This window comes from Cuculus canorus, chromosome Z (genome assembly GCF_017976375.1).
Source record: "Cuculus canorus isolate bCucCan1 chromosome Z, bCucCan1.pri, whole genome shotgun sequence".
Taxonomy (NCBI): domain Eukaryota; kingdom Metazoa; phylum Chordata; class Aves; order Cuculiformes; family Cuculidae; genus Cuculus; species Cuculus canorus.
The window spans coordinates 74,641,459-74,659,973 of NC_071441.1; the positions used below are offsets into that span (position 1 = coordinate 74,641,459).

At 38.0% G+C, this 18,515-nt stretch overlaps 1 protein-coding gene across 3 annotated transcripts in view; it reads left to right on the forward strand.

Annotated features, from left to right (window-relative positions):
- The window catches only part of ARK2N (arkadia (RNF111) N-terminal like PKA signaling regulator 2N), a 48,932-nt gene that overhangs the window by 19,353 nt on the left and 11,064 nt on the right, over positions 1–18,515 (forward strand). The window contains exon 3 of one of the 3 annotated variants that reach the window (XM_054054275.1): positions 5,634–15,006. In XM_054054275.1, coding sequence (XP_053910250.1) covers positions 5,634–6,088 — 455 coding nt within the window. In that variant the 3' untranslated portion in view covers positions 6,089–15,006. Of the gene's footprint in view, positions 1–5,633; positions 15,007–17,970; positions 18,154–18,515 lie in introns of those variants that run through there. The other 2 variants (XM_054054273.1, XM_054054274.1) reach the window with 2 other exon arrangements.

The following is an 18,515-nucleotide window of genomic DNA, read 5'->3' on the forward strand; positions in this document are numbered from 1 at the left end:
CTGGCACTTTTCCCATGTATTACTAGGAAGCAGGTTGCACAAAGGAATTTGAGGTTTATTATTAGAAAGGCAAAGTCTCCTGTAATTATTGAGTAGTAAACTTTTAATAGGGATCTAAAATTATTTTTACCAATTTAGTATTCAGGCTTCCAGCTTTCATAGTTTTCTGTCTTTTTACTTACTATATTTACACTCTGCTGGGCAATTAAAGCCTGATTTAAAGCCTGTCAAAGATGACTGTTTTGCTGAGTTTTGGGACAGGTTCTTCCCCACCCAAAACCCAAACATACACAATAAATCTCCTAAGTTATATTCTTTTTTTAAGTCGTAAGAATAACTTGTGACCCTAAAAGGTACCACATGTTATTTTCAGATCTGCCTAGATTTCTGCCTTCCATTGCAGAGATCTGAAACTGCTCCAGAGTAGTTTTCTGTGTCACTTGGCTCTTCTGTATTTGAGCTCTTGGTCTTTGCGGTGAGATGCCTGCTGTGAAGAAGTCCCATTGTACATGGAACTTGATGATTTAGTCATGATTGCACCACAGCCCAGTTTTTCCTGTGATACAAAAACCATCCTGAGGAGCAGTGACCTTTGTTTTTATTTCTTAGCCCACATCATCTGCGTGATACTAACTTAAGGTTCAAGACATTAAAACTTTTGAGCTCTCCTTTTGGTATTGGGTGCAATGCATACCTGTCACATTGCGGTTTTCCTTTTAATAGAAACAACTTTGGTTTGTGGGAAACTGTCTCCAAGTACAATAGGAAAGTATTCTCTATAGACATAAGGGAAAGGTTGGCCGAAAGTGCATCCTATGCTGCTTGTGGGTTAATGAAATGTTGTGATCTTAACAGATGCAGTGGAGCTGTGAGTCTGAGCAGGACTCCCAGTGATCTGTCGCAGTGGTAGGTTCGGATGCCATCTGCGATTCCTCTTCTTGGAACTGGCAAAGTACTTCACTGGAAATTTTTATTTTTTTTTTACTAGAAAGCCATCTCAGTGCACTTAGCGTTACACTGTGAATAGCCTCAAAACTTAGGGAATGAACACATAGATAGACAATAATGCAGAGTATCATCAAAAAGCATTGCTGGAAATTAAGGCCATGAGTATCCTCTGCGTGCAGTCAGAAGTGAAAATACTTGATCTTGAGTGTCCAGAAACTACAATGCTCCTGTCATAAGGACATAAGCATGAAAAAAACTTTAGCCTTTAGTTCTGAAAAAGTCTGTACATGTTGATGCAGAAGAGTTTTGCAGGTAGCCTGTGTTCTCCTTAGTCCTGCTGTGTTCGGGCACTCGGCTGTAGCGTTGGTTCCTGTCGCCACTTCGCTTATCTTTGGGACTAGTTTTCAAGTGTCTGCTGGCTGAAAAATAGAGCATCTCTGCTGGCAAAGCTGAAATTTTTAGTGACAGTTACTGTGGCCTTTGTGTACAAAGGTTGTATGTACTCTGGCTCTCAGCTTTCTGTCAACTCCTGTAGTGTTACAGAAGGCAGTTTGCTCGTGTGTGACCCCAAAATTCAAGTGCTACATTTGAGAGCACAGTAGTCTTTCATGTTGTGTAACGAAACCTCTTCCATTTTAATGGTGCAATTATTCTTTTCAAACTGTCCTCATCACTGGCTCTGAAATAGGCTTGATGGAATTAATAAGGTCCAGAAAACATTCAGTGAAATATATAGTAACGCTGTGAAGTTGTGAACAGAGCTAGTGTGCGATAGAGTCGGTTCTCTCTGTTGAACTCAAACCTGAATTAAGATACTGGCAGTTTTATTTTTCTTCTTGAGAAAGAGTGAAGAGTTGCGATCTTACTGATGATACCTCAATACAAATATTGTGAACTCAGAACAAGCTAAGCACAATGGATGTTATCATATTCTGAAAGCATTACATGGTGTTAACTTACACCTGAAAATACAGGCTCAGTCTAAACTTCATAGGTGCTACTGAGAATCTTTTCACCACCCTGAGCAGTCATAGTCTTCATAGAATCGCAGAATGGTTTGGATTGGAAGGAACTATAAAGCCCATCCAGTTCCACACAGTCCTCCCTATCCCAGCACTCCCTGAGAAAGAGCCCCTTCCCAGCTTTCCTGGAACCCCTTTCAGTACTGGAGGGCTGCTGTAAGCAGCTTTGATGAAGCCCAGGATGCAGTTTGGTTTTCTGGAATGCAAGTGCACATTGCTGGCTCATGTCCAGCTTCTCATCCTCCAGCACCTTCAAGTCCTTCTCCTCAGGGCTGCTCTCAATCCATTCTCTACCAAGCCTGTATTTGTGCTTAGGATTTCCTCAACCATTCTTGGGCTCTTCAAGGCAGGCAATGCCATTACTTTTTTAGGTATTACAAATGAGAAGTAATTTCTTATCTTTTAATTATTGAGCCTCTCTGTTGGCATTTATGGTTTTACTATTCATAAAAAACCCACCAGATAGCATTCATGGATGATCTTTGAGTCCTGAAATCGGTTCAGCTAGACCTGCTGCTGTTGAAAGTTTTTCCTTTGAACAATTTCAAATATGACCACATAAATTAACTCTGAATGAAATTGGCTTGCGGTCAAGTCTGGGAATCAATATTTATTCCTGTATAAACACTTTCTCAAGAAGAAGGATAAGGTTTTGAAAAATTCAAATATAATACCAAAAACACTGACATTTCATCACTGTTGTGCTTTCTACAACTCAGAAAGGTCTGAATTGAAATAGGAATGACTCATGTTTTAAGCTTTCAGAAAACCTGTTAAAAAGTTTGAATATGCAGAAAATCCAAAGCAAGGGGTGGTGTGTATGTGCTGGGGACTCTCAGCCAGGTTACTTCCTCCTAGGAATTACGCATAGACCTTGGATGAAGCATCTTGCCAGCGTTGAATTTGATTGAAGTAACTCAGAGTGAGAGTTATGTAAGAATGGGGGTGGTGGTGGAAACTGTTGAGTGACCTGGAGTAGGATACTTATTTTGAAGTGTCAGGTAGTAGAAGCATAGAATCATCCATTACTAAACCAGATCCCTGAGCACCTCATCTGCCCATCTTTTAAACCCCTCCAGGGATGGGGACTCCACCACCTCCCTGGGGAGCCTTTGCCAGGGCCTGAGAACCCTTTTGGTGGAGAAGTTTTTTCTGATGTCTAATCTGAACCTCCCCTGGCACAGCTTGAGGCCATGACATGGAGGAGTGCACCATTGTTAGTTAGAATGAGGATGTGGCGCATCTTAAATTGTAATGTTATCAGTCTTCCTAAATGAAATTACTTTGGATTTGGTCATTATTTAGGTAGCACTTATTAGATCTCAAAAAGAGGCAGCCCTGGGGCATTTCTTAGATGCTGTTTTCCAGGAGGTGTTGTCTTGAAAATGAGATACGAGTCTTGGGTTCTGAGCCCATTGTGATTGCAGATTTCTTTGCTTTTTAACTTGATGTAACTTCAAAAAACACAGAGCTGTAAGTTTATGGCTAGCAAAAGGACCAATTAGATAAATGCTAGCTTTTCTAATAGAATAAAAATGCATTTTTAGACTTGATTTGGTGGTTTTTTTTTTTTTTTGCACTGAAGGCGACCAGTAAAGAAGAGATTGACTAAAGCTGCAAGGGAAGCCTTTGAAACGATGATTGCTGCTACTGTAAATTGTAGATGTACTATGAATAATGCCTTTTAAAAGTAGAATTGCAGGATAACATATATTTCAATACATAGTCTCTTCAGTATTGTCAACTTCGACTGTTGTAGTTCATTCTTAACTTTAAAAGCCTATCTTGGTTATGCCTCACGTATCACCATCAATAGTTTTCATTTAAATTGCAGTTAAAACTTACTGAACACTATTGACAGGTGCCTGATTGTAAACCTGTGGAAGTCAGAAAGACGGCCTTATAGTTACTTGATCTTGGGATATGATCCCTAACTGAAGACGAGTGAACAGAATCATATTGGATATTCAACACTAACAGTATAGGAAGAGAAGGAATATTTTTTTTCAGGGTGGAAAGAGACATTGAAAATACAAAATAACCACATTTTAAGTAAAAAGTACCCTGTGACTTAATTGCTTTTACCTAAAATGCAGTCAGAGGGATGTGAATTAGTTGTGGCAAAGTAAAGTATTTTTAGACAGAGGACCTGAATGACAAATTTCCAGCCTGTCTGACAGGTAAACAGATGGGAGGGAAGACATAAAAAAGCAGGGTTTTTAATAGAAGGTTTTGGCCTCTGCTGGATAGCATTGCTACTGCTTGGAAATAAGAGAATATTCCTAGGCTTTGTTTAGCTGTTACTATATAAGTATACCTCATTTAAATAGCTCCTGAAAAGAATGTATAGTTTAAGTAATACTGTAATTCCACACAGTGAAATCTCAATAAAGATTTAGTGCCTTATGTTTTTATTAGTAAATATTTGCTTAGGTTGTGCAGTGATTTCGCTCATTCTTAGGATATTTTCTATTGTTCTTAAGCTAGAGGACCCCACAAGTTTCACGTTTGCCTGTTAAATTGTCAGGTTCTGTAGCTGCTTTGTGTAGTTTAATGTGATGCTTGTCTTGTTCTGGAATTACCTTAGATAACGTTTGTTCAGGCAGCGTGCACATGTTGTTTATTATTCCTTAAACAGGTATAAAGCCTCATTTTCTTGGCATTTTATTGCTTCCTAGAGGATTTCTAAGTGAACTCTAAACTTAAAAGTATAGATTCTACTGCCTTAGTGATACGTAGAGTAAGGTAATGAGGATGACTTTCTCTTTTTGCTGCTAAAGTTCTTCCTGATAATCCCAAAACTATTTATTTTAACCATCTTTTTGATGGATAGGAGGAAGGAGAACAATTTCCTTCCAACTGTGCCCTGTCTGTTTCCTGCCTTGGCTGCAGCAAACACTGGAAATGCTGCACTGAAAGTGGCTGGTGTGATGATGGTGCAAGGCTGATCACTCCTACGTGTCAGGTGGAATGATGCCTGGGATGTAGCAGTGTCCATCAGACCTAACAGAGGTTGCTTTCACCTCGTGCATTAACGCAGAATTCACATAATCTCTCCATGTTTGTGTGGCCGTGTTTGTGCTGTGTATTCTCTTCATTGGTGTTCAGTGTGTTTCCCAAAATTAGACTAAGAACTTTGGGCTTGGCTGCTTTGGATGCTGTGGTCATTAGAGCAGCTTTTATCTCTGTTACCTCCTGTAGAATTTTGTGTATGTTTAACTTTACAAAAGGGTTCAAGTGTCTAAGTAAAATATGCGTTATTATTCAGTTAAACGGTAGTATTTTGGATCACAGCTTAACAGAACTAAACATGTTATTGTATAGTGTTTATGACACCTTCCGTTGAATTCAAAACAGAAGTGGCAAGGGAATTGGATTAATTTTATTTATTTATTAAAAAAATATACCTTTGTGACAGAATTGTCTGAGAATTCTAGAATAAAATTGATTTGAAGCCAAAATTTCTATTATAACCTCAGCGAGTGTAAAATGTTATTTTTTTGACAGTAATGCTGTTGGTTAATAGTTGCTAATTCCTCCCCTGTTGTCATATCCAAAGGACGCAAATAGAAAAGTTTGTTTTCCTGAGTTAATATGCCTTAATAAACGATATTATGTTCTTACTTAATGATGTCTTATCAAATGGCCTCAATGTCTTTAAAGCTGGCTTCAGTCGTGCTGGGGGATCTGGAGGAGCGACCAGGGAAATTCCAGGATTGCTTGACAGGGGCACCGTGTGGGATAGGAACTGCATAGGCAATGTCCTGGAAGAGGCCATGAACTGCTTTGCCGAGATGCAGAGGCAGACAGAGGAGAAATTTCGCATGTGGATAGAAAAGCTAACCCGTCTTGACACGGATGAAGAAAGCAAGCAACAACTGGAGCCCAGGGAACCTAAAATTCAACTAGTTGGCCAAAGAATCCCCCCTACCACACAGTCAGGGGCTTTCATACAGATGCCTGATAGCCAAGTACTTCCACAGCAGTCGTTTAATTCTTACGGGGGCTATCAAAATGTCGATTCTGCACTAGAGTTTCCAGTGACTTTTAATAACAATTTTCCGCCTGTCTTTCCAGAGAACGGGAATATTGCAGAGCCTGATCTGAATCAATCATAAACTCAAAAAGAAAATCCGATCTTTGCAATCTTGTTGTTACTTTGGATTATACTGAAAACAAGGTTTGCTTTTCTCTTTGTATGTGTTTTGTTTTGTTTTTCTCTTTTGAGTTTTATTACCAGGGTATCTTTTTAATTTATAGAGAATGTATATGTAGTTTAAAATAAACCCCACGGTTTTACCCATGTGCATGTGCCAGCACTTGCACACCTTTAAAGTTGTGAGAGGGAACCACCGTAAGCTTTCATCACCAAACTTGGCAAAATACAACTTAAGAGCCTTGTTTAGATACCCTCAAATCAATAAATCTGTGTTTGCTACAATAGGAGCATTCAGAGTATTCATCAAAATGCTCTTTTTTTGCATGTTGAAGCATTTATATAAGGAAATAAGTTTTATATTTAAAGATGTAAAGTACCCTAGAGAGTGAGATTAGATACAGACCCGTATCATTTCTTTAACTAACTGTTTACTCCTCAGTTTTGAAGCTTGAACTTGTCACATCTTAGTTTTTTCTTCTTTGTTTTCAGGTAGAAGGAATGAATAAGCTTGCCCTAAAGACTTAGCTCTTATATAACAAACATGCACAACTGATTTTTCCTTTTTTTTTGTCTCCCATTTAGTAATTCATTTTCTGTCTGGAGTTTTTATTAATGTCCCTGCTGTGTCGCACATGACATATTTATGGAAGCAGTTGTCTTATACTGTGTGCCCAAATGCACGCATGTATGCATACATATGTGTGTTTGGTTTGGATAGAAGTAATTTCCTCTGATTTTAGGTGCCCATTTTGCTGTTCTGTGATCTTCTTCTGAGTCAGTGGGAAGAGATAAGCACCTACAGAGGACTATCTCCTGGCACTGCCGTTCTCTCCCATCAGTTGCCCAAACCACCCTTATAAACAGTTTAGAACAGACGACTTTTGGCTGAAGTTAGGTGGGATGAATCACACCCAACTGTGTGTGTGTGCATGACCCGTGTGCACAAAGCGCTGCTGCTTCCTTCTGTATATACACCCAAACTGCATCCTTCATCATGGAATAAAAATAGCCCTGTCAGTCCTAAGATAAGCAGCCGCTGATGGATGGATTGAGCACAGGAATTTAGAGGAAGGCTTGACAGTCAGGTTAATAAACACTGTGGTGGGCCAAAGGTATGGGTGGCTGGTCTGGGTCAGACAGCCAGAGCTGCTTCTGAACCATGTTTGAATGACTGAAATCATGATTTCCTTGTGGTGAGGAATGGCAGAACACTAGTTTCATTTAAATAATACCATATCTCGCTATTGTGTGGATTTTTTTGTACTGACAATTATCTTAAATAGGCAGGCTTGAAGCTGTGACGTTTAAAGTACAATTAATTTAAACTATATCTTAGGAATCTCTGTTTCATTCTTTCTATTACCAGCGCGCACAGGGTTTCTTTTTTTGGTCACCTCTCCACTAAGGCCTTTCTTCATGTGAAGTGACTTCTCGGTAGCTACCAAAAATATGTATTTATCATCAGTTAGATCTTGCCTGAAGTTTCTAATGCAAATTAAATCAAAAGTCTAATAACGAAAATGGAAGTCTTTGCATAGACATAGTTTAAGTAAAGAGAACATTATAGGTCTCCTTTAGCCCTATTAGTTTTTTTCTGAAACCAGTCATTTTTTTTTCCTAATGATTTTTGTTTAATTCATTTTCTTCCCATTGGAAGTAACCGCTGTGTATCTTCTGTAGGTCTGATTTTTTTTTCCTCCCCAGAGTCAGTGGGAGTATTTTTATCAATTTATATGGGGGTTTGTATCAAACCTGTAACAGAAACTCAAGAAATGCTTTTTAGTTATCAGTGTTTTAACATTATTCTTGGTCTACACTTGCTTTTTCTAAAGTATGTGTTGCCTTCATTAGAAGAAAATAAGGTTAGAGAGTTGTCTTATTTCAGAGTAACTGTTTGAAAGACTGTGCAGGAGATAATAAAGTACTGGAATAAGTTCTTTACGGATCACCTTCATGCATAATTTTGATGCAAAGATTTTGATATGAGCTTTTAAGAAATCTCCCTCAGCGGAAATTGTTTCCGTTTTTAACTTAACCATAGGTAAAAGTTAAATGACTTATGTTTGATAGCAGTTTAATGAACTTGTCCTCATCTGTGTAAGATCCTTCAGGGCAGATTATTTGCTGATAATAATAACAACAAAAAAAATCAGATCCTTCTGGTGTTGATAGATTGGAGGTGTGTATATATATATATATATATATATATATGTAAGCACCTTTATGACAATGGTAAGAGCAGCATATTTTAAAGCATGGCAACTTTACAAGTCTTCCCATGCATGCAGAGACAGCTTTTTGCAGTGACTGGTGTTTTATTTAACATCTAAGAGTCACTTAGCTCAGCACATCTGTGAGCATGCCCTTAACCTTCTTTATTAAATAGTCTGTATGGAGCAATTAAGTGTTTCAAAACAAATTGTCTGAGGATATCAGTTGAACGTACTTATCTCTCAGACTGAAACACGCTTCCATCTACTGATATCCTGAATGGATAATAACTCTGTTAGGGATGTAGCCAGTGAAATTCCTGCAGGCTTTCAGTGTCTTGGTTTGGTAGCCTTAAAAAAAAAAAAATAAAAAATTGACATTATTCAGAGTATTAACAAATAAAATTTTTTTGTTTGGTTACTATAGGCAAAAATGAAAAAGTTTCAAACATTTTCATCCATCACTGTTAATTGTTATTGTCAATGCAAGCAGCTGTGAATGTGAACAGGCAGAGGATGACAGCAGTCAAGCGTGCAGATGTTAGAGCTGTACCTTTCCTAGGGCACCCACAAGACTGAAGGAATAGTTCATGTTAGGTGTAGTTTTAACTTAATTTCTCCACAAAAGCTGCATAGTGCTAAGAATACCTGCGCGAGACCAGTGGTTGTAAATGGTTTTGTAAATGATAAATAAGTGTTTTGTTTGGTTGCTCTTTTCACTCGCCTCAAAACTGGAACCAGACCTTCAGCTCCCTTAACCAGCTCCTTTGCCATGAAGAGTGTGCGTTGACCTACGTGGTTGAATATCTGGTCCATTAGCTTGTTTTCCTTGGGAAACAGCAGATTTCTCTTAAGAGGTGAGTGGGGAACCCCACCTCTTTGTTGTAGCATAAGCTGCCTGATGAAGGAGGTGGCGGGCTATGCATTTAAACAGGAGCATTTCTCCTTCCTTTGTACTGTGACCTTGAAAGATCATAGAATCGTAGAATGGTTTGGGTTGGAAGGGATCTTAGAGATCATCCAGTTCCAAGACACCTCCCACTGGATCAGGTTGCTCCAAGCCCCATCCAACCTGGCCTTGAACACCTCCAGGGATGGGGCAGCCACAACTTCTCTGGGCAACCTGGGCCAGGGCCTCAGCACCTTCTGCATGAAGAATTTCTTCCTAACGTCTAATCTAAATCTTGCTCCTTCCAATTTAAAGCCATTCCCCTTTGTCTCATCATTCCATGCCCTTGTAAAAAGCCCCTTCTCAGCTTTCTGGGAGCCGCTTTCCGTACTGGAAGCTGCTGTAAGATCCCCCCAGAGCATTCTCCAGGCTGAACAAGCCCAACTATCAGCCTGTCCTCATAGCTGAAGAAACCACCCTTCAGATACCAATACTAGTGATGAGTCTGTGTTTTGAATGTGTGTGTGACAGCCTTTGGCGTGTGTTTGAGAAAAGAGATTCCTAATACATCATTTCAGGTATTTTTTTTTTACTCCGAAATATTTTTGCTCTATTATGTGGCTGCATTAAGTTTGTCATGATTTCCATTCTAAGCTCTTATTTTCAAAGGGCTTTGACTAGAAACTTTCAGGGAGTTAAAATTTCTTCATCTGTAACTTTAACATAAATTTTAATCTCAACCATTCCATATTTCATTAAAGCAGTCTGGCCTTATTTAAGACTATTACAAGATATCAGAAGGAAACTTTTCTACTTTCCAGCCCAGACTTATATTTTGAATGTATGTTTATGCTCACATCTCAACAAATTACTTCAAACCCTCCAAATTCAGTAAGAGGAGAAGTCAGTAGAAGTTTTGCACAGATGTGGGGAATCACAGATGACAATTCAGAGTTTCCCTGGGTTTTTACTAGTTCAGGAGTAAAGAAACAATCTAGTTTCTTTTAAGAATTTTACTTATCTTATGGTTTTGAAAGAGTAAATGCATCAAGTCAGGTCAGCTGGTGTAGGCTGGTGTAGTTCCAGGGAGGATGGTGCCAGCTTAAACCTAACTGGCTTATTCAGGTTTCTATATTGCCATTTTTAATATCAAATTACATATTTTCATTGTGGCAGCCATTTCTACATGGGAGTAATCAAACACCCGTTTGACTGCAGCGTCAGGATTCAGTAGCTGATGAAACACAGCTACTGTGTTAGCATTTTTAGTAGAAGTGGAAGAGAAAGATGTCTTTATGTAACGACTTAATTTAAATGTCACTAAATGTCAAGCTGAGAGTTCAGTAAGTGAAAAATTAAAGGATCTGGTCCGAGAACCTCGGCTTTAGTGTGCAGAGTTTTTGCAGGCTCAGGCTTGGCTGCAAGTTCTTCCCCAGGCGTTTGTGCTGCTTCCTCCCTTGAATAGAGTTTGGTAAGGAAGGTTGGTAGGAAATTCCACCTTTCACACATGGTTTTATCTGAGCGTTTGGGCTTCTGACAAAACATCTGAATTTTCAGTTTTCAGTTAGGAAAAAAAATATAATATTCAAAAGAATACATTCAAGTAAAGGCAGTGAAAGGTTATTCAGTTTCTATTGAAAAAAATAACTGAGCAGGAAAAAAGAAAAATCTCAAACCTTTCAGTGTTATTTTTAACAGTATTAGAACAAAATAATTCAGGCAGAAGTGTACATCTCTATTTTTTTAAGTTCATAGTATCTTTTAGTGTTTTTGCAAGATGTTTGAGTTGTTGTGTCTGAGCTGCTAGAGTTAAGGCTGGAGGACCAATCTTAACGTCAAGGAAACAAGATTATGTGTGGTATTATCATACAAATTGAAACGTATTTATTGTCACTGAGTTCTCTTATTAATATATTTTGTCTCTTACTGTATCCACATAATGTAAATCTCTTGTTTTTGAAGGTAATATTTCAAGGGCATTAAGAAATTAAATCCTAGTCCTATTAAAAACTGTAGAAAATTTCTACTAATTTTGATGGAGCTAGCATTTTACCTCAGTGGAAATCGAAGTTATTTTGCAGTTTTTAGTCAGAGGATCCTTCAGCTGACTTCAAGGGGAACCTTTGTCTGGTGAGCGTGTGTAAATCAGGCCAGTTGAGTAGCTGTTTTTAAAATAATCAAGGTCTGCACTGTGACCAACTGCAGTTACACTCGAGAGCATTAGAACAAATGCACTGTGTAGTTTGTACTGCAGAAGCTAAAACATTCAGGCTGATTGATGGAGATGGACAGTACCTTGCAAAACACAAAGCCAGAAATTGGTCTTTCTCCCAAATTTGATTAGTCTCATAGTGTTAGATCAGCAAAATGAAGGCACATGGAAAATAGGCTTATTAAGTTAGAAATGATTTGAAGTGCTCTGTTAAATCTTGCAGAGTGATTGAGCAGGGGATTAGTCTGGACCATCAAAAGCTTTTAATCGAGGTTGTACTTGGTCCTTCCATGGGGAGATGCGGTTTTGACTTGCAAAAATGTGATGTTTTCTGGAGGGGTGTATGTTTGCCTGCCTTTTCCTGATGTAAGTTGTATTTACATAGAGAATTCTTTTTTCAGCTGTCCTAGCTCTGTAAAGGGTAGGATGTAATGGTTTCCGAATCCATCCCAATACACTTTTGCAAGGAAAACTGGGGAAGAGATCTGGTGAATGTATCTCTCTTCCATAATTAATGAATCATTAGGTGGCATCAGTGAAAATAAATCCTATCATGCGATGCAGATTGCACGCCACTTCCTGATATTTGCAGTGCACAGCAATGTTCCATGTGCCTTTCCTTAAAGCATAACGAAATATTACGTCTCTCTATATAATTTGGTAAAGCAAATCCAAGATATTTTCCATCAAGTTGTCAAAAAGCCTGAAAGAATGAATGTTGATTGGCAAGACTTGAGTTTTTGAGATCTCTTTTTGATGTGATATATTAAAAATGGTCCCGTTTGAAAACGTATGCTCATTTCGTCATGTTTGTTTTTATTATTTTATTGTTATAGTTAAAGGAAAACCATCACAAAGGCTTTACTGTGTGAAATGAAGGAAAATGTGAGGAAAGCAGGTTCATTGATAATGTTTTGCTCACTTTATGATTTTAGAGAGAATGTTGTTACACTGCTATTGTTTTTTATTGTATTTACAATGTATTCTTTGCCTAACCCTGTAAATTTTGAAATGTAACTACTGTAACCTGGAATAAATAAATAAATATAAATAGTAAAGAAGCGTTTTATATTGCTGAACAACATAAAAAAAGCACAGGTCTGCTGTCCCAATCCCCCTTTGGGAACTGTTTTAGAGTCCCACTAGTTTATGCCATTGTGTACATACTGTGTGAAACCACAGCTCTGGGTCATGTCTTAAATAATACCAGGTCTGTGTTGTTTATCTAAATCAAGAAAGCTGTTACTTCAGCCCATAGTCTTGTATACAAAGCATTTTTGTTTGGTTTGGTTACTCATGTGTTTACTGTAGAACTATTTTGGCAAATCACTTAAGATGAATCTTCTCTAAGTTTTGGTACACAAAAAAAAATATTATTTTGATTATTATAATGATCATCTAATCTAAAATTTTATATAGGTATTGAAGTCCATTGTATGTTTTGCTTAATCTCGAAGTAAGTAGAGCTGTCTCTTAAATGGAATTGTCGAATGTACATGAGGGCATTCTTAAGTCTTTTATTATTATAAAATGTCTCGGTATTCTCTTTGATTATATAAAAATAAATGCAATTTAATGTAGAGTATTGAGATGGAGATAAATCATAGAATCATGGAATGCTTTGGGTTGGAAGGGACCTTAAAGCCCATCCAGTCCCACCCCCTGCCATGGGAAGGGACACCTCCCACTGGATCAAGTTGTTCCAAGCCCCATCCAACCTGGCCTTGAACACCTCCAGGGCAGCCACGGCTTCCTGGGGCAACCTGGGCCAGTGCCTCACCACCCTCAGCGTGAAGAATTTCTTAAATTCAATAAAGCAGTGCCTGTACTCACAGGGAAGGCGCAGAGGTGATGCTGGGAAAAGCCATGTCCCTTCGCGCTTGACAGGTACCTGAGTGCCTCAGTGTAGATTCTATGTGTTTCACAAAGGCATTCCTGAACACTATTTTTAAACTCATCAATAATTTACCAGTTAAAAATAACACAGTAATTTGAGGGGAGTGTTGTTTTCAGCAAAGGTGAGCTCCTCTGCTTGCTAGCCTTGAGCAAGCTACACATCTCTGCTCGCCTCAGTTTCCCCAACAGCCATAAGGAGTTTAATAACTACGTTTGAGCTCTTCGAGATCCACTAATGGAAAGCTTTTTGTGAGAATAAAGTGCCATGATTGTTACTGCTATCATTACTGCATGTGTTCTGTGTCTGTTGACGCTTAGGGTGATAAACCTGAATAAGGCTCGATGTCTTCTCATTGCAAAGACACAGATGATGCTGGAGGGTGATTCAGACAAACAAATTCAGGCTTTTAATTTTCAAATTTGGATCATCCTCTGGACCTTTCAGTCCTTTCCCACTGCTTGCAGAGAAAATACAGTGAAGTTTAAATCCCATCCCTAAATCAGATGCCTTGTCTAAGGTCGTTGTCTTGGCTTCTTTTGTTTACTGGGAAAGGAGAGGAGATGATGCTCCAGACTGCGATTTCCAGGCTGCTGCTGCTTCACCCTGAAGTCCCTCTTTCTGGCTCCTGTAGGAGGGAGTTGAGCTGAGCCTTCATGCCTGAACTTCAAAGACTTAAAGGACTAAATTCACCTTTCAGGTTCTGCCAGCTAATACCTTTTGTGTCCTGTGACAAAGTACTGCTGTGCAAAGGTACAGTGCTTTGTGTAGAATCATAGAATGGTTTGGGCTAGGAGGGACCTTAAAGAAAATCCGGTTCCACACCCCTTCCTGCCCTGGATCGCTGCTTTTAACCTGCAGCTGAAATTTTATGGTTGACTCCCCCTTTTTCGCTTGTGCTGCCATTATAATGAATTAAGAAATAATAGGGATGTGGGTCCACTTTAGACCACTGAATGTTGAGATGCAGTTCAATGGAAAGCATGGGAGTGGCTAGAAAACAAGAAATTATTGAATTTGATATCACAGGCTTAAAATAAGATTGGTATGTGTAGATGGGGGGGATTTTGTGCATGTGGCTTCCGGTTCGGTTGTTCTGAGTGGAATTAGTTTTGATGAGCTCAGTAAATTAAGGGAGCGTTGGGCTCTTGGAAACGCTGTCCCTGTGATGACCTTTGTCTCTGAATTCCTTTAAAAAAAAATAAAGGACTCTTTCCCTCCCCCTGTTAACATTAAATGTCAACAGCTGTACTTTGCTGCTGGTACTTATTAACTTTCAGCCTTGTCTTTTTTGAGCATTTATTGCTTTAGAAATGAATTAAAGCTTATCACCAGGGAAATGTAAGTCTTCCAGCTACCTTAGCTTCTCAAAAGATGTGATTTTTTTTTTTTTTCCTAAATAGATTGTTTGAATTTCTGGCCAGAGGACCTCCTAATTGTGCTACATTAAATTCTGATTCTGGCATGTTTCCTTTATGGTGTCTGTTTTTCTGTCTGTGGAAATCCTGTTGCAGTCAGTAATTATGAGGAAAGGCTCTACTGTAAAGAAAAAATTATAATTTACCACAATGTGGTTGTAGTTAATCCTTCTACCTTTTCAACCTGAAAGTATTTTTTCACTTCTTATTTCCTAGCTGAAGCCAGTTGTCCTTGTTTCTTGCTACCACACATTCGCTTCGCATCATATCATTGGATGGCCACGTAGAAAAGTATTATTTATTTCCAAATTTAACCTCTCCTGTTCCATTCTTGTAGCACTGGAAAGAAAACACACTTTTGGGAATGGAGGATTTTTTAGAGGATTTTTGTTACATGCCTTCGCTGCAAATTTCATGTAGTTGCAGCTGTCTACAACTTGTTTATTGGTTTATTTGTTGTTTGGGGTTTTTTCCTTGAACACACACCTTTATTGCTTATGCCTTCTTTTCTACATGCTGGGAATCCTAGGATTTGTTGCAGCATCGTGGCTGTTATCTTGGCCTCATTGGTCATTTACTGGTGATAGGCTTGGATAACCCCAGTGTCAGGAGCCTTTAATTTCCAAACCCAATCCTGAAAGGCAAGGCTGAGAAAAGCAAAAATAGACCTCTGCTGTGATTGCTTTGTAAATACACAGCATATTTTTTTCCCCACATTGTTAAATCGGTGGCTGTTACACTGACAAATGTAATTGCAGCATGTAAATTATACTGAAAATATTTTTGTCTGTTTGATGTATACTAAATTTAAGCTAAGTTATAAGGTGTGCTGTTTGGAAGTGTGGAAGATACAAGAGTGGAGCTACAGATAACAAGTTTATGCTTGTATTTCCTACTGATGAAGACTTTCACACAAGTTATTTCTATGGGTAGGTGATGAGAATATCACTCTGCATGTATATACATTTATTATACATTTTTGCATGATTATACATGTAGGAGTGGTACAATTTTGACTTGAGACTATTGGTGCCTTTTGTCCAAATGTAATTTCACTTGTCTAGACAATGTCTATCTAAAATCAAATTTTGCTTCTGCTTTTGGAGGTCTGAGTAAGAAGCGAGAGGAACAAAGGCCTAAAGGAACAGTACATAGCTCCTGAAATTTTAGATAACCCATTGAAAACATGGTCAAACAGTCAATATTGTACTTGACCCTCGTATCTTCTGCACTCGACTGTTTATTTTTGTAGATCACATTATATATATTCACACTGAACTCTGATGATAAGGCTGATACAAAACATGCCTCTCATGAGTCAGTCCAGTTGTAACTTCTGCATGTAATTTAATCATCAGCTTTCACAAATAATTAACTGAACATCAGCCAGCTTAATTTTGAACTTGGTATTCCATTATTTCGTAATTGCCTTTTAAGAAGACAAAGATTGCCTTTCTGTTAATTATCAGGACTTCTTTTCCAGTCGTAATCATCAGCGTTTCATGTTGTGAACAGTTTGGTCTTTAATACATTGGCATTTACTACCCATTTATTTTTGTTGGGTCTGTTTTAAGTTTGCAATATAACATTGTTTTATGAAAGTGTTGTTTTGGAGGCAGGTCTGATTGGAAATATTCTGTGAATTTCTTCAATACTTGTATCAAATCTGATCTTTAGTACAACATTAGGCAGTGTGGTCATCCTTTAATGAAGTATGTTGCGAATCACAACTTAAGTGTTTCTGAAGATAGTGGGTTGAATTATGTTCAGGGACCAATTTATAAAACAACTAAAACCAAAAAATTCCCACCCTAAAAACCTCAGTAGAACAGCTTTTCAGAGAACTAAATTTGGAACTTCTAGTTTGTCAACGTTCTTTGTCTTCAACAACCACTTAGTGCTCCTAAAAGAAACCAGTCTTTCCTGAAAAATCTATTCATTTTATTCTTTGTAACTTTTAAAGATTTCTTTAGTAATTTTGTACTTCTGGAGGTCCTGTCTACCTAAACGCATTACTAGTTGGTGTTTGTTTTATATTATCCCTTACAACTTATACCGTCTACGTACTGTACCCATAAAAAGAGATCTGCAGACACTTAGCTGCCAGAACTTCCTCGGAGTTAAAGAACTGCTGCAGCAAAGCTTCTGAGCTTTGGCCTATCCTGTTTTTCTGTTTCTTACTTGTTTTTGTGGGTGCAGTCTTGGCCCAGAGAAGGTTTGGATTCTGCCATTTGGGGAATGGGAACTCCAACCACTTTCATCCAGTCTGGGTTAAGAAGCTATAGCTGAAATCAGGCGCTTGAGTTAAAATGTGCATCCTTTCAGGAGTACGATATTTATCCATTCTCTCTTTGCTTCCACATTTATCCTTGTCTTGAATGTGCCCTGTTTCTGGCATGTTTTCCAATTTTAAGTGATTTGCATCCCTCACAAAGAAAATAGTCCGTCCTAACAAAATAGACAAAAAAAAAAAAAGCTTTTTGTTATTCCTCAGGAATAGCCTTCAGAATCATGCAAGCAATTTTCTCTCTCTCCCTTCACTTTGATGGCTGAAAATGCATAGGATAATCAAATTGAATTAAAAGCATACTTATCACTGCGCATTATAGTTTTCTTTCTTCTAGATCTTAAATAACAACTCCAAAAAAACAGTGCTATTTTGAAAAATTCCCCTGTCTTTGACAGGTAAATTTTACGAAGGGAAAGTTGCCTTATATTAAATTTATGGTCATTGGATCGGTTATATCAAAAAGTTAGTTTTATTCAATTAAAACTAAAGTAATGTAAGCTGTCACTTGAGTTTTGTAAAATTCTCTAGATAAATACCTTGTCTTGCCAAATTTAATGTCCTGTAACTTACTATTTTTTATTTTAAACTGGAGGTTTTGTCCTTTTAAGATTGTAACTATAACTTTGTCAGATATGGAGATGTTTATGTGTTAACAAAAAAGATAATACACAAATAACTGATACATTGATAAACATGGTTTTCTTACATTTGTGTTTTATGTGTATGCAAAGATTAAAATGTCTCTGTAATCTGACTGTATTCATCAAGTGAAATTTAAGTGAAGTTTAATGATTCATATAATTTATAGTTTTTTAAGAGCTTCATGTAGGAGATTGCATTAGTCCTTACACAAAGTATTTGTACTTTTAAAGGTGTGTTTCCCAGTTTGCTGATTTCTGATACCCGTTGCTTTTCTCTCCTTCTGCAGATGGACCTCTAGTCGTAGCCCATTACGACATATCAGACACAAACTCAGACCCAGAAGTGGTAAATGTGGACAATCTGTTGGCGGCCGCAGTAGTACAAGAGCACAATAATTCTTTAGGAAATCAAGACTCGGGATCTGCCTGGAGAACCAGAGGGCTGCTAGATGAAATGAATGCTGGTACAGGTTTGTTTAAATTGTCTTCCTCTAACATTTGCTCTCAGTTGGTGTTTCTTCCTTTCAGTGCTTCTGTAGTTCATGCAGCTTTAAAAGCTCCTTGTGTGGATTTTGCAATACAACAGTGTAGGTGCTTATTAAAAAGGTCTGACATTTGTTCCAAAATGCAAGTGATAAAAATTGACAAAGATTCCTTCAATGTATTTTTAAACACTATTTTTTTAAAATTATTTTTTTACCTTCTTTTCTCTATAATTAATTCTTGGAGCTTAGGTCTAGTGTTTTGGTGTTGTGTATTTTTAAAAGAAAGCATGCCAACCTTGTTACTGAATGACAGATTTTTACAACCCGTGCCACTGGGTAGTAAACCA